General features: G+C 41.2%; 1 protein-coding gene across 11 annotated transcripts in view; it reads right to left on the reverse strand.

The window, feature by feature from the left end:
• DPF3 (double PHD fingers 3) overlaps window positions 1-13,513 on the reverse strand; it is a 225,779-nt gene that overhangs the window by 42,703 nt on the left and 169,563 nt on the right. For 2 of the 11 annotated variants that reach the window (XR_005225504.2, XM_037900329.2), the window contains one exon: window positions 6,098-8,419. The exons of the other annotated variants lie outside the window; for them this stretch is intronic. Coding sequence is in view for 1 of the 2 variants with exons in the window: in XM_037900329.2 (XP_037756257.1) it covers window positions 8,340-8,419 (80 nt within the window). In the remaining variant the exon portion in view is untranslated. Of the gene's footprint in view, window positions 1-6,097; window positions 8,420-13,513 lie in introns of those variants that run through there. 11 annotated transcript variants of the gene reach the window in all.

Raw genomic sequence — 13,513 nt, forward strand, 5'->3', positions numbered from 1 at the left:
CAGAAATTATTTAAATTTCACTATTTAATATGCAATAAACTGCAGAAATAACTGTGCATAAGACATTATGCCATTGCATACACAGTAACCTCATTGCTGTTACATGAGGTAACTATGTATCATACAGGTAGATAAATTCAGCATAATGAGTAAATGGCTCACAATCTACATAAACATATACTGTAAACGTAACAGCTCTGGCTTTCCCATGCAAGTCTGTTGAACCGCCTATAATTTATACTATTGCTAATATAGTCGTGTAATTGTATACTCCAACATAACTAGCGCCACATCACTCAGCTAAACAGAAAGAAAAACAATTCTGAGTAAGTTACCTCATTCATTCATTTAATGGACTCCTTCATCTAGTGTGTGTGAGTGAGAGAGAGAGAAAATATATTATATATAAACATACTTGTCATTGATTGTAATACAATCTTAGAAGCTGGAAAATAAAATTGCATGGTCATTTTTCCATTCCCCATTTTTTTAAACACTTTGGTTTTCCTCTCTTGCCAAGGGAGCATTGGTCAACATGGCTGCCTTTCATTTACTTCTCCATCAAAATATCATCATTTAGTGGGAAGTGCTTAGTTAGTTAATGACATGCTGCAACCAGCAGGGGGTGCTCACACAGTGATTTCATTAATTTATGCCAAGGTGGTGGTGGTTTCTGTTTTTTGGTGGAAAAATGGCAGACTAACATACATTCATTTGTTAGATCCCAGATGATCTTCCTCACCAGAACAACAAGTCAAAAGGTCAGTCATATTTTAGGCTTTAACAAGCTAATAGCATTCCTTTAATGTATTTAAATGATATTTCATATCAGCTAAATATCACATTTGATTAAACAAGAAATTAGCAAGTGCCACAGCAGTGGACATAAATGCTTACAGGCCATTCAGCACCAAAAGGAATTACTGAGAAGAGGCTATCATGCAAATTAAAATGAAACACTATTTTATTTACTTATTGCCTTGCCCTGTTGGAATTCATTGTAGCTCTTAGGCCCCTGATGCAGTTTTATTTTTTAGCTGCTAGCAGGCTTGGTAATGGGCAGTTCTAGTCATGACAAAGGGCCTGAGGGATTTTCTCATAGAGCCTGCAGGCTTGCAAGTTTCTGAATGTCTTTGACTCCAATTAACTTTAATGGGAGTTGGGGGTGCTCAGCACCTCTCTGATCAGGTTTCTAGGGAGCTGCATCCAGGTACCAAAGAAGCCTTTGTAAGAGAACTAGTGCTGGGCCCCTCAAATACAAGAAGGCCTAATTCTTATTTACATACGGCTCCTTTACACTGCCAGAACAGAATGGCAATATTCCTAGAACAGTGTAAAAGGGGCTTCGGGGTCAGATTTGTAAAGGTATTTAGGTGCCTAGTGGGAATTTCAAATGTGCTTAGTTGCCTAACACCCACTGAAATCAACAGGGAGCCAATTGGGAAGAGGGCAGGTGACAGCTCTCCAGAGCTCCCAGATGAGGCCTGGGAGAGCAATCTGCAAGAAGCAGCTGCGGGACCTACAAGGAGCAGAAGCCTGCTGGGCACAAAGCCCCAGCTAGAAGGGCTACAAAAGCCTGAGTTTGGAGGGAAGGCTATAAGGAAGGAGAAACCCTGATAAAGGACTGGAAAGGGGGTTAATTAAGGAGGAGGTTTATATGGCTGCTGAAGCCCACTATAAACTGAAATGACTTATTGAGCTAGGGAAGATGGCTGAAAGGTTTTGAGTGTTATGTTATAGTAATAAGCTACACCCAGAAGCAGAGCAGTATTGTGGAAACCCCAGAATTTGTGATGGAAGGAGAAAATGAGATCCTGCTGCAGAGGGTGTTGTATGAAGTTTTATGTCTGGCATATAGTTGTTTTACTGGGTATCTGACAATTACAAAAATAAAAACATCCACCTTCGTTACTGATCAGCTCTTGACTGCCTCACATCATACGGGTTCCTCTCACTTAAGCGAGTTGGCTTCAGTCACAGTACTTGCTACTGAGATTAGCACAAAAGTAACTAATGCCTGTTACCTGGTGACAGAAATGTTTAACATCTTAAATTAAGTCTCCAGTAATATTGACATAATTCTGGGAGTGCTCTTTTTAAAGCCTCTAATCTGTTTCAGGGACGCTGGTTATACGTGAAGAACATGCTCCTCCTCCTCCCAAAGCACTGCATGGTGAAGTCACATTGCTGCTGATACTATGACAGAGACCCAGAGGCTGATGAGGCAGAGTGGTTCAGTTCAAGGGTTCAGTTCAAGCAAAAATGTCTCAAAGAATCACAAACATTTAGGAGAACACAGATATGAACTGGAAGGTCTCTTAGGGAATTTGCCATCAGAGATGGTTAAGAATAGCATCAAGAGGCAAATTATCTCTCTGGCAAAACCAACGGGGATATGTCCTTCTCTTGCCAGGTGGAGCTGTCCATCAGCCAGGAGTTCAAAGGAGGACTGTCCCCTTTAGGAATTTGCCAAAACTTCTGTTGCTTTCATGCAGGCAGCAACAGTTCAGAGAACTAAAATCCATCATTCAACTTTCATTGTTCAAAATATGTCATCTTTTCCGTGCAGCTTTATAACTGGCCCCTGTCTGTAGGTCACCCAGTACCACTCCATATATTTTAGATAACTTTAAACTGAAACCCAGCCAGCAGTGTGGATGATGATACTGACAATGACAAAACTGTACTCCAGAAATCTAGGTTTTTTTAAAAAAAGAAGGCGGCACACTTCCTTATCATGGAAGAATTAGATGCCAGATGGATGAACAATCATCCAAATCATCGTCATGGTGAGTACTTTTCTAGACACAACCAGTGCATATCATGGGAGTACAAATGCATTGGGGTCAAACAATGATGAAGTAAAGCAATGCAATAAAGGGTAAGTCCCTTGTGTCTTATCATATGATGGCCTCATCAGAACTAGGATTAAATTGTTTTAAATGTCCAGATTTGGTGGAGCAAAGGAAATCCCATTTTACAGTGTTTGCCAGGGAACAATAGAGAGCTTAAACAAATACAAGCCCCAATTCAGGAAAACGGTGCTGCTGCTCCACTGAAGTTAATTCAATGCTTTCCTGAATAGGGACGCTTTAGTGAGTAGGGAAGTTTTGGTGACTCGGGCTTCTGGTCAGGGAGCATCAAAAAGGGGAATGAGAGGTTAGGTCACTTCAAAAGAATATTAAAGGTTTTGTTTGAGGGAGTAGGGGACATGCTCCCTCATACACCATTGGTTTGATGGTTCTGATTATAATTGGGACTCACAATTTTAGGAAGAAAATATTAACCAGAAAAAGACTTCCTGCAGGTACGGAGAAGCAGTGGGAATAAACCAGAAACTGTATACTAGTAAAACATTAATTTAGGCCAAACCAACCCACAACTTTTTCACACAGCTCATAGACTTTGCCATCACAGCCCTCAGCTATACAGCCCTCGGGATAAATCGCCACATTGATTGGGAGCAGTACAAGCCTGGTGGACATGGGGAGGCAGATTAGATGCAACTGAAAAAGAAAATGTTTCCTTCTCCCCTCTTTTCACCACTATCACCAGTAGGAGCACGTCTCTAGAGCAGAAAAATGAGATGTATTTATCTAACACTCTCCTACTCTAGACAGGGCACCCAAGGGTGCAATCAGAAGTAACACTGCTCAGGAGCTTGGAGGGAACCTGAGCTCCCTTAAATCCTACATTGTTTCTGTAGAATTAAAACTTTCATCTAAGTATAATTATGTTTCTGGACCTTATGGGTTTAAAAATGCCTTCTAGGTGGGAGCTCTATGCAGAGCTAACAGCCTAAAACAGGTTTCAGAGTAGCAGCCATGTTAGTCTGTATCTGCAAAAAGACAAGGAGGATTTGTGGAACCTTAGAGACTAACAAATTTATTTGAGCATAAGCGAAAACAGTAGCTCTATAGTGGTGGGAATGGATGGGGCCTTAATAAAAGTCTAAGAAGGCCAATTTAAATGCCAGCTTTCATTTCTGATCATTTTAGCAGAAATATCTAACATCTGCTTATCCACAATTATTGGACACAATGGCAGAGATGATGGGGGTGAGCAGGGCAGGGAAAGATAGCCTGTATCAATTTAACAGAAAAGGTACAGTGATATGAGCAGTGGAGTCCTGTAATAACATCTGTTCTCTCCTTGATTTGTTAGTGGCTAAGCCTGCCCTCTAGCTAAAGTTCCCTGTCTAAGAGAAAAGCGAGGGCAAATGGAAAAAAATCACTGGGCTTCTACCCATTGTCTAGGGAGATACAAGGGAAGGATTTTTCCCTGCAGTTTTCCTCTCTCCTTGTCAAGGATCAACAGCTGTGTACGGTAGTCCACCTTCTTACTGATCTTCCTGCTGGCTGCGTGCTCTGTTCAGCAGCACATCAGGGAGCTGGAAATGATCTAGGACGCAGGCACATTGCAGCTGAGGAGAGGAGGAGCAGAGACTGCTGTGATCAAGGATTTAGGAAGGGGAACAGGGATTTGCTATGGCAAATCTTCCTCCCTGCCCAGATATGGGGCAGGGAAGAAGAGCATCCGCTGTCTAAAATCCCTCTGGAAGAATAGTTTTGTGGCGTCTGCACTCAGGTAAAGGGGGAGGGTGGGTAGTGCCTCCAAGAGTGAAGCCCAGAGAGAGGCAACTGGAAGTTGCTGGGCGAGGGGGGTTAAAAGGTACTAAGGGTCAGATCCTAGAGTTTGCTATAGTGACCCTAAGCAGCCTTAGAGCTACCCTAGTAGGCCAGCTGGGAGATTCCACCAGCTCTCTGCCAATCTCTCTCAGCCCCCTCCTAGCCCCAATGTACGAGATTTGCCAAGAATGGGAGGGGCATGGCCAGAGTACAGCACAATGGCACCTTGACAGCCATTACAGATGGTATATCTTGCAAAAGCCTTTAGGTGGCTCTAAATTTTGTCAGGGGCCAAACTGGATCCTGGCAGCTACAGTGATTGGGGGAGAGAAAAGGTAGCTTAAAAAGCATCTTTCCCTTCAAAACTTTTTTCACCAACATTTTCAAGTCCTCTCCACCCCCGATGGAGACAGGAATCAAACTAGTGATTGAAATAAAAATTACACATGTGAAAGAGGCTATACAAATGAACAGAGGATGGTAAGCTTTCCATTACAGGGATATTATTACAGGGATATTAGCTCTACTATATTGGAGGATTTAAACATTCTAGAAAGTCTCATTCTCTATGGGTTTTAGCGTAATTCCTACACAGCCCTACTGGATTCATCCCTATTAGATTCTATAGAGAATTATTGGATTTTCTTCTTTTTGCGATCTGTTATTTGTCATTCAGCCCAGTTTTGGTTTCACTACTCCAGGGACTCTGTTCCCAAACATCAGAAGACCACTTAAGAACTGCTACTATTGCATGCACACATGAACACTGAAAATGCCTTCTGTAACCTCTTCTGGTAGCTGCGCGTGTGATGGGGGACAGGGAAACCCAGCAGAGTTTCAGATAAATGACAGCACAGTTACCAGAGGAAAAAGAAACAAAGAAAAACCTACCTAAAAAGGCTACTGCTCCCAGCAGACCTAAAACAGTCATCTCTCTCGTTCCTTCCCCATCACCCCACCCCAAAATGTGTGTGTGGAAGGAGAGGTTTAATGTTTACATTGTGAAACAACAAAATTAACCAAAAGCTTGAAACTGGCACCTAGATACTGAAGCGATGGCACATTAGAAATATGATGGATAAGTTCTGAATTAAAAAAAAATGATGTAACCAGTTAAAATCTATGCTAAAGGGGGCAGTGTCAAATAATTTAGACTCTGCATTTGACCTACTTTAACAGAGTTGTATTAATTTCAAGGGGATTAATACATACACATTTAAGATCCAATGCTATTGCCAAACGATGGAAAAAATAATCATTCTTATTTACTTGGGCCCTACACAAAAGCAATATTTTAGTCTCTCCTTTGCCTGCCTCCACAGAAGCAAGTAGCAAACACTGTTCCCAAAATCCAGCCAACAGAGAAAAACAAGAAAGCTGTGTTAATTTCAAGCTTCATTAGCAAATACAAAACAAAACCCAAGGACAAAAGTCATCATTTACCAAATGGAAAAGGAAAACAAAATCAATAGAGAAGGAGGTTTTATTTTAAGCCTTGAAGAGAATATTGTAACAATAGAGAGCTTAAAAAAGTGTATGTACAGCAAGTATATCTGACAGTGGGCTTTTTAGAGATGATAGTATGCACTAAAAAGATCTTGTGGAATTGGTTGATAAAGTAATATTTACAGAGAAATATACAATGGGGGCATCAGAAGGAGACTTTTATTTAACAAGAATATTACACAAATTAAATCCAGACCCTACAGTTTGAGAAGTTTCATTACAGTTGTGCATCTTGTTATAGTTTAAAAGAACAAAACCTGATTATTTTTAAAGGCAGTTTAACAACTGCAGATTTCAAAAAAACTGGCAAGGTGTCCTGCTTCTACTCCCATTGATGGCGATATAAGTTTTGCCATTGAATTCAGTGGGAGCTGGAGTGGGATCTACCAGTGATGTTACATTGCTTACACCTGCAGATTTGGTCCTAGGTGTTAAGAATGGGAGGGACTCCTCCAGATTCTGCATTCCTAACATACCCAAGATTCCCAGTGAAGTCAACTGAAGTCTTGGGTGAGCAAGAAACAAGATGAAGGGTCAGGACCTTCATTATCATCACATATTCTACCACCTTCTTGTCAATGGCAAAAGAACAGGTTCTCCCCAGATGCCTTTGATAAATAAATAATTTAGTGACTAAGCAGAGATGACTCACTGGATGAGGCGGGACAAGGGATCTCAGGCCAGCTCTACACTATAAATGTTTTCTGGCATAGTAATGTCAGTGTGATTGTTTTGCAACATTTCTATACTGGCAAAAGCCCAGTTATATGAGCATAAAGATGTTTTTGCCAGTATAGCTTATTCTTCTTGGGGAACTGATACCAGCTTCACCAGTAGCAGCTATAATGGGAAACCTTTTCTAGTGTATACTAGGCCTCAGGTTCAAATCCAAGGCCTTCTTTAGGAGACTAGGCTGTCCTGTATCTTTGAGACACTCAAAACAAGACTGCACAAAGCACTGTAGGAAACAATCTTGCACTGGCCCCTGGAGATGGACTGGGTAACCAAATAAGTCCTTCAATTCATCTATGAATCAATACCTCTTACCAGGCTGAGAAGATGAGTAACAGTTTAAAATAAATGTATGAACTCCTTCCTTCCCACACACGCTCCATAAAACTAAATTTAGGGTTCTACACATGGCACCTCACACTTGCCTCCTCCTGAGTCACCCCAGCTGCTTATTTCTGAGGTGCTTAAAAGAAGTTCTGCATGCCTTTGGATGTCCAGGAGTTCCCAAATTAGGGCTCAATTATGCAACGGCGCTGGCACTTGGAGTGCAGGGGACTTCCACTGGGAGATTCCACACCCAGAATGCTTGCACGCTCAGGCCCTTAGATTGCAAGCAGCTCTCAGAATGAGCTGCTGAGTTACTAAAATGAAATGTAGCACTGCTGTAAATTGAGTTGTTCCTTTTTTTTACCTCTATTTTCAGCCGCAATATTTCCCAGAACTGGTAAAGCCAAAACTTGTTTCACTCTATACAAAAGATACATCAATATTCCTTCCAGCCTGGACACAAAAACCGATAACAAGAATTCAGCCTTTGGGTCTGTTCTTTGCTTTTTCAACAGTATATTTGTTCAGATTTGTGCCTGCCACAGTAAAGCAAATAAGCTTTAAATATCTAACAGGGAAACAGTACCAAGAATTTAGGAGGAAGTAAACCAGAACAATCTTCACTTACCACATCCAATTTGCAAAAAATAAAAATACCCAGCACATGTATGAATGGCTTCTTTAAAGTAAGAGAGAGCAGAGTTGATCTTTATTTTCGTAATTTAAAAAAAGGTTTTCCTTAAAGTAAATATTCAGTCTTTATTTTACATTAAGTGCTTTTTTAAATTTTCATGTCTTCACAAAATTGCTTTTAAATTTTGAAGTAACCTGTATTTTAAACAAAAATACTGTGCAACTTGAGCACTTCTTTTCTCTCTTAAATATTGAAATAAATAAAATAGTTGTCTTTTTTTCAGTGTGTTGGTTTGTTTTTCAGTCATTTCTATTGTAGATCAATTCCAGTTTGACCTGGGTTTACACACACGCATAAAGGACAGTGAAATCAAGACGTTTAACAAAGAAAAGGTTTTCTTTGTATTGCACAAGCTTAGGGCATTCCAAAACTTCTGAGCAGGTGCCAGCAGGCTTTCCACAGTCCAGGCTCCTGTGCCAGCTGGGATGGGTTGGGCAAGGAGAGGAGAAATATCAAAGCATTCTGGCTTCTCTTGGCCTTCTTCGGAAATGGCTTGCTTGAAGGATGCTGGAGTCCATGAGGGCAGGGCAGACTGCAGAGGGAAAGGCAATACAAAATAAAACTAAAAAAACCCAAACATACAAAAAAGCAATTCTTCAAAAAGAACAAAAGCAAAATCTTCCAGTTTGGCTCCCACTCCACTTCAAACTTTTAAAATATACTTAGGCAAAACTCAGTTTCCATTGAATGTGAGTGTCCTAAATGAATACCAAGAGAAGTTAAATGGGACGTGAAGGGGTTACACCCAAAAAATCCCCAAACATTGTGAGCTTTTTCACTGTGAACATGTAGTTACATTTCCCCTCATTACTCATCTCCTACAACTGCTTCTTCACTAGCGGTTATGACCTTTGGCTTATGAGATCCTGAGCTGTTTTAAATTGTTATTGTAATCATTTATATAGAGCCACATGTGTATGAAAGGCAGGAACACATGTTCCCTACCCTGAGGAGTTATGTGATGCCAACCAAATTTTAGAACTCACACACGGATGTGGTGGTGACAGCCATGTGATAATTCTGGAACAAGTGAAAAACTGAATATCATACCTGCACTTCACCCACTAGTTCATCTCCCCTGAGACTAACTCCTATATTCCAAACCTCTGAGCAGTGTCAAATGGCCACTACCATAGTCTATCACTAAAATATTTCTTTCCCCAAAATGTGAAATCCACTCATCCCCCTCACCCCCAAAACTGCAATGGTCAGAGGTTCCAGGACAGGAAGTATTCAGTCATGGAGCCGTGATGAACTTAAGAGTCAAAACCTCAGAAACTATTGGTGACAGAAAGAGATGCTGGGAGACAGGGGAGTTCCCCTTTCCTTCTGGACACACCACTCATTTCTAGTTTCAGTAAATTATGAGATATCAGGCCTTAAAATCATGAAACCTGAAGTTTCAAAATTATATTATAATTTCTCTTCTTTTTCATGATACTAAAGATAGAGGGATATGAATAATAGTGCCAACTCAGTTGTTTGAACTCTAAAACATTTCAAAAGTTTTTTCCCTATGAAATATATATTTTACACACACATGAATAATTAGAAGCCTACAAATAAATACAAAAAAAAAGGAGGAATAGGGCTTATTGAAAGCATCAATTTATGTTACAGTAAAACACATACTGGGCAGATCTTATTTAAGCAAAATTCCCGGCTGAGTCAATAAGACATTTGCCTGAGGAGTAGGCTAAGCAAAATTGATTGCCATTAGCAATGAGCCTAGGCCAAATAATTTGGATCAGAATCCACATTTTGAACACTCAGAGTTTGGGGGTGTTTAGATCAGAGATTGTGTTTAGAGACCATCTCTAATGGTCATGAAAACAATTCACCAAATTATGGGACAACAGCAGGGGGAGAATGTATTCATAACAGATGGTGTCCCAGAACCGGCGGGGCTCAGCCACTGTCTGGATGCAGCTCTGATGTGTTCCACGCATCAGCAGGCAGCAATCTGAGCCTCTGTCTCCAACCAAGAACCAAAGTAGAGAGCTATAAAATGGCAAATTTGAACTCAAAATGAGAAACTAATGTAAAAGCTTAAAGACAAAACAACATGGAGGGGGTTACTTATGACAAACTAAATACCGCATCCAGAAACAAATGAGCATCTCACATTAACTAGTGTATTTACAGTGCGGTTTGACTGCAGTAGCAGAAACTAACCCAGAAAGCCGACTGCTGATCCTATTGAAGCTAATGGTGAAACTCTGATTTCTGTGGCAGCAGAACACAGGAGACACTAGTTAATGTGAGCTGCTCATTTGTTTCATTAGGCGATATTTAGTTTGTTGTAAGTAATCCTACCTTCGTTGCTTCATTCTGAACTGCATTAGATATACAAAGAATAAAAATACAAGTCATAAAATCATTAAGGAAGGGAGAGGGAGGAAAATATGAGCTAATTTCATTTCCATCCCTTCTTTGCCACTTGCCCAAATAAAGCTCATGCTTCATATTTATCTCGTAGCCATTGTATCAGCTAGGCCCATGTTAATTCCCCACCTGCTTGCAGGGGTTGGATCAAGAAGCGGTGGTTCTTCCTGCAAGTGTTCTGAGGCCCTTTGGTATGCAGGAGTTGGGAGGTGCTTGGGAAAGTGCCCCCACATTATTAAGGGAACATACAAAAGCCTGAACATAAAACCTGAGAAACAATGGAGCCTGAGCTCCAGCCTGAGCCGCAACTTCAAAGAACGGTCTATACAGCTACTTTTAGAGCCCTGCTAGCCCAAGTCTGTTGACCCAGGCTGGGGAGTTCGCTCCAAAATGTTGTGTAGACATACCCTGAGGTTGTAGAGTGCAACATTTCCCTTGGGGCTTAAGAAATTATTTCCTCCCCCACCCCCAATTTATGACCTGGAATTCAAGTCCAGAAACTCTCTTTATGCCTTCTTGGCTTGGTCAGTGGCTTGTTTTTCTTGGGATACATGACTAGGACTGTGCAACTCCCCCACGCCTACTGAGAAGTCCATGGTGCTGGTGGTGTCAGGGACCTCCTTTTTCCTCTAGCTAATCACAGCTCCTCTCACATATTCTCTATCTTCAAAACTGCATGTGATCCAACTCTCCTCTCCCCACTCCTACGAGAGTATCAATTAGCACCCCTGTGGACTTGCTTATGCTTTCATCTCTGACCTCTATGGCCAACTCTCTTCCCCTATTCTCAATCCCATGCCTCAATGCCATTCAACACTCCTGGGTGTATTTAACTTCTATTCCAATGATCACTTCCATAGTCGCAATTATGGTCACTCTCCCAGGCTTGTTTTCACAAGGCACTGTTTCCTCTCCCACCACTACATTTTCGTTTCCTGTCTGTTATCACACCTTTTTTTCAGCATCACTGTCTGTGACATTCAATCTCCAGCGATCTCTCAGATTCCTCTACTGCTCTCAACTCTCTCCTCCCTTCCTTGACTGCCCTGCACTCTGCATATTGACTCCATGACCACAGCCTTCAACTCCAGCTTCTCCTTCATGCTCCACTCCTACACTACACTCCCACACTGCTCAGCCTGTCCTATTAAACCCTGAGCTGCAGCTCTCTCCTCGCCTTTGTTATCTTACCACAGTGAGCACATCTGAAGAAGTCCCATGGACTACAGTGCTCTCCTCCACAATACATTTATCCTTTCTTCCTTCGTCTGTCAGGGCCAGATCAACCCAAGGAGTGGGTGTAAACACACACACACACACACACACACACACACACAAAATATAGCTACTGGGGATTTTGTACACTACTGAAAATAAATGTTGGCTGGCATATTTTTATGCAAGTGCACTCTTACTGAGAGCCTTGCCCCTGCTCCGTTGCCATTAAGGTTGGCACCTAATGGCTATGGGCACAAATTGACATATATGATCATCAGAACTTTATTAATGAAAGTAAGTCATTATTTAATGCATTATTAATATTTGATTATCATTTGTATTTCAGTAGGGCCTGTAATGTGCTAGGCCCTGCTCACACAGACAAAGACAAAATCTCTACCCTGAACAATTTACACTTAGACACTAAAACCCAAACAAATGAACGAAAAAGGACAAAGTTCCAGCATTTCCTTTTCCCTTGTTAACCCATCTTCCACATGACTCCCATGAATCTTTTCTCCTTCAAAATATACTCTACCCTTTTTTGGGATCTCTATTTATTTAAAGAAACACAGTCAAATTTTTAAAAAATCACAATTCTGTCTGAAATTTTTTTGAGGCTAGTATAATTCAAAATAGCCACTATGGCAGTGGTCCCCAAACTGCCTCAGGGGGCACAGAGGAACGTTCAGGGGGGCACATGGCAGGGCCAGGCCCAGCCCTCACAGTAGGATGGGGAGGAGGTGCCATCCAGCCACACAACCAGCTCTGACCCCAGCTGTAACTCCACTCTGCCCCCTGCTCCACCCCCAGCCCAGATCCAGCCCCAGCTGCAGCTGCTCCTCACCCCTGCTCCGCCCCCAGGCCAGCTCAGCCTCTAGCCCCAGCTCCTCCGCCATTCCCAGTTCTGCCCCTGCTCCACGTTCAACCTAGGTTCCTCTACTGAGGAAGCCCTGGCTGTGCAGTAACGGGGGGAGGGGGGTGCAACAAGAAAAGTTTGGCACCATTGCCCTATAGTATGATAACTGTAGCAGAAGGAGATAAGAAATAACATTTTCTTCTCTATTTTTTTTAGTTTGTTTACTTTGTGCATTTGACAGCACTTTGTGAATAATCAGTTCTACTGCTTCCTTTGTATAGGCAGTGTCCTCTGTTGCTTGTGTGGCCTTTAACACCGCAACAGGAGTGAGAAAAACATGTTTAAAATACAAAGTTACAAATGTGACTGAAAATCCATAAACATTAGCTGGAGTGGACGGGGAGAAGGGCAGGTGTAGTGCGAAAAAGTACTTTAAACTCATTTTTTGAAATATATTAGATTTCAAGTTCATAGCATCCTTTTAAGTCTTCAGAACTACTGGACCAGATTCTGCTCTCAGCTACATTGACACAAATCCAAAGGAACTCCACTGACTTTATTGGTATTACTCTGGATTCACATTAGGGTCAGTAAGAAAATAATGTGGCCTATGTGTCTATTCAACTGTGGACTCCATTCCATGCTATCCTCCACCCTGACTTCCATTCCTTCAGTCTTCACATTATAATATCTGGATTCTTATATATATATGAATAAAATAACAGATAAGCAAAACAATGACTACAAGGCTATTATTCTTTCAGGGATTTGAGATAATCAGACAGCTATGTTCTTGCGGCTCGCCATCAGAAGCAAGATAGAATTTAAGCTTTTAATAAACACAGAAGAGCTTCACAAACTGCAGACTGTAGAAACAAAATATTAGAAATCTATTCCATGTATTTGTTCAAACAAAACAATGATTGTGGAAAGAGTGAATGTTAAAGTTCATGTTTCATTGACATGGTTAAGTCAAAATACCATTGATCTGACATTTGATCGATTATAATATGACTTGACACAGCAGTGGGAACATAGCCCAGTAGAATAACAACAGGAAAAGATTACTAACATGGGGATGCCTTAAAGGAGATTCTCTTTGTGTCACACATGCATTAATATATACTATATATAAAAATACACATTTATTTTGGAATTTTATGC

Source organism: Chelonia mydas, chromosome 6 (genome assembly GCF_015237465.2).
Source record: "Chelonia mydas isolate rCheMyd1 chromosome 6, rCheMyd1.pri.v2, whole genome shotgun sequence".
Classification (NCBI taxonomy): domain Eukaryota; kingdom Metazoa; phylum Chordata; order Testudines; family Cheloniidae; genus Chelonia; species Chelonia mydas.